The sequence below is a fragment of the Piliocolobus tephrosceles genome, unplaced genomic scaffold (assembly GCF_002776525.5).
Source record: "Piliocolobus tephrosceles isolate RC106 unplaced genomic scaffold, ASM277652v3 unscaffolded_36341, whole genome shotgun sequence".
NCBI classification, from domain to species: Eukaryota; Metazoa; Chordata; class Mammalia; order Primates; family Cercopithecidae; genus Piliocolobus; species Piliocolobus tephrosceles.
Genome location: NW_022320245.1, coordinates 5409 through 7082, shown reverse-complemented (window position 1 = coordinate 7082; position 1674 = coordinate 5409). Strand labels below are relative to the sequence as shown.

Sequence of the window (1674 nt, the reverse complement as noted above, 5' to 3'; positions counted from 1 at the left end):
AAAAAAAAAAAAAAAAACAAAAAAAAAAAACAAAAAAAAACCACATATATATGTATATACATATATATATGGCAGAGTGGCTCACGCCTGTAATCCTAATACTTTGGGAGGCCAAGACAGGAGGATTGCTTAAGCGCAGGAATTGGAGACCAGCCTGGCCAACATGATGAAACCCTGTCTGTACTAAAAATACAAAAATTAGCTGGGTGTGGTGGCACATGCCTGTAATCCTAGCTAATTGGGAGGCTGAGGCAGGAGAATCCCTTGACCCTGGGAGGCGGAGGCACCATACTCCATCCTGGGGGACAGAGTGAGAGTCTGCCTCAAAACAAAAACAAAAACAAAAAAGCCCTCAGCCCCTCATCTCGGGTAGACCACACCAGGAAAATGTAACATAGTGACATTGCCAGGCTGAGGGTACAATCAAGTTCCAGTTCTGCACTTCCTGGCTGTGTGACCTTATACAAGTAGCCTCACCTCTCTGGGCCTAAATGCCCTTATGGGATTAATAAGGCCCAGTTTGCAAGGTTCTTAGGAAGATTCTTTTGACACCATGGAGTTCAAACATCCTCAGCACAGGGCAAGGAGATGGGGCATTGGAGGACTTGTCAGGAGTCCCTAAGGTTCAGCTCCTGCCCTCTCCCGCACCCCCTACCCTCTCTGGAAGCCCCTACCCTCTCCCGCAGCCCCTTCCCCAGAGTAAAGAAGCACTCAGGAGAGAATTTTCTGTAGGCTTTTTATTGGTGGCACCTGGCGCCACACGGAGGCCGTCCTCAGCACAGGTGCTGGGGTGTGGGAAATTTCAGAGACCCCTCCTGGGATGTCACCCTTCAGGTGCTCATGAGTTAATCTTGAGTTTCTCCTTCACTTTCCGAAATGTCTCTGAAAACCAATCCCTGTGGGGAGAGATAAGGAAGGGGGTCACTGTGTGCAGCTCCCTCCCAGGCTGTCCAAATTCTACCTGCTACCTGACTCCCACCTCTTCCCCTTCCTGAATCTCCATCCCCACTGTCTGTGGGATTAGGTCTGCTGGGCTGGGTGGGCCAACTTCTGTGCTTTAGTTTCCCAGATGGACCAGAGCACGTTGAAGTCTAAACACTTTACCCTTAGTTGGGCATGGTGGCTCACACCTGTAATCCCAGCACTTTGGGAGGTTAAGGCAGGCAGATCACTTGAGGTCAGGAGTTTGAGACCAGCCTGGGCAACATGGTGAAATCTCGTCTTTACTAAAAATACAAAAAATACCATGCGCGGTGTTGCACACCTGTAGTTCCAGGTACTTATGAGGCTGAGGTAGGAGAATTGCCTGAACCCAGAAGGTGGAGTTTGCAGTGAGACCAGATTGTACCACTGTACTCCAGCCTGGGCAAGAGAGCAAGACTCCGTCGTGAAAAATAAAAAATAAGACCGGGCGCGTGGCTCACACCTGTAATCCCAGCATTTTGGGAGGCTGAGGTGGGTGGATCAAGAGGTCAGGAGATTGAGACCATACTGGCTAACATGGTGAAACCCCATCTCTACTAAAAATACAAAAAATTAGCCGGCGTGGTGGCGGACACCTGTAGTCCCAGCTACTTGGGAGGCTGAGGCAGGAGAATGGCATGAACCCGGGAGGCGGAGCTTACAGTGAGCTGAGATCGCACCACTGCACTCCAGCATGGGCGACAGAGCGAC

General features: G+C 50.2%; 1 protein-coding gene across 1 annotated transcript in view; it reads right to left on the bottom strand.

Annotated features, from left to right (window-relative positions):
* Positions 1–720: 720 nt before the first annotated feature.
* LOC113222913 (apolipoprotein C-I, basic form) overlaps positions 721–1674 on the bottom strand; it is a 4781-nt gene continuing 3827 nt past the window's right edge. The window contains exon 3 of the mRNA XM_026452491.1: positions 721–896. Coding sequence (XP_026308276.1) covers positions 839–896 — 58 coding nt within the window. The 3' untranslated portion in view covers positions 721–838. The remainder of the gene's footprint in view (positions 897–1674) is intronic.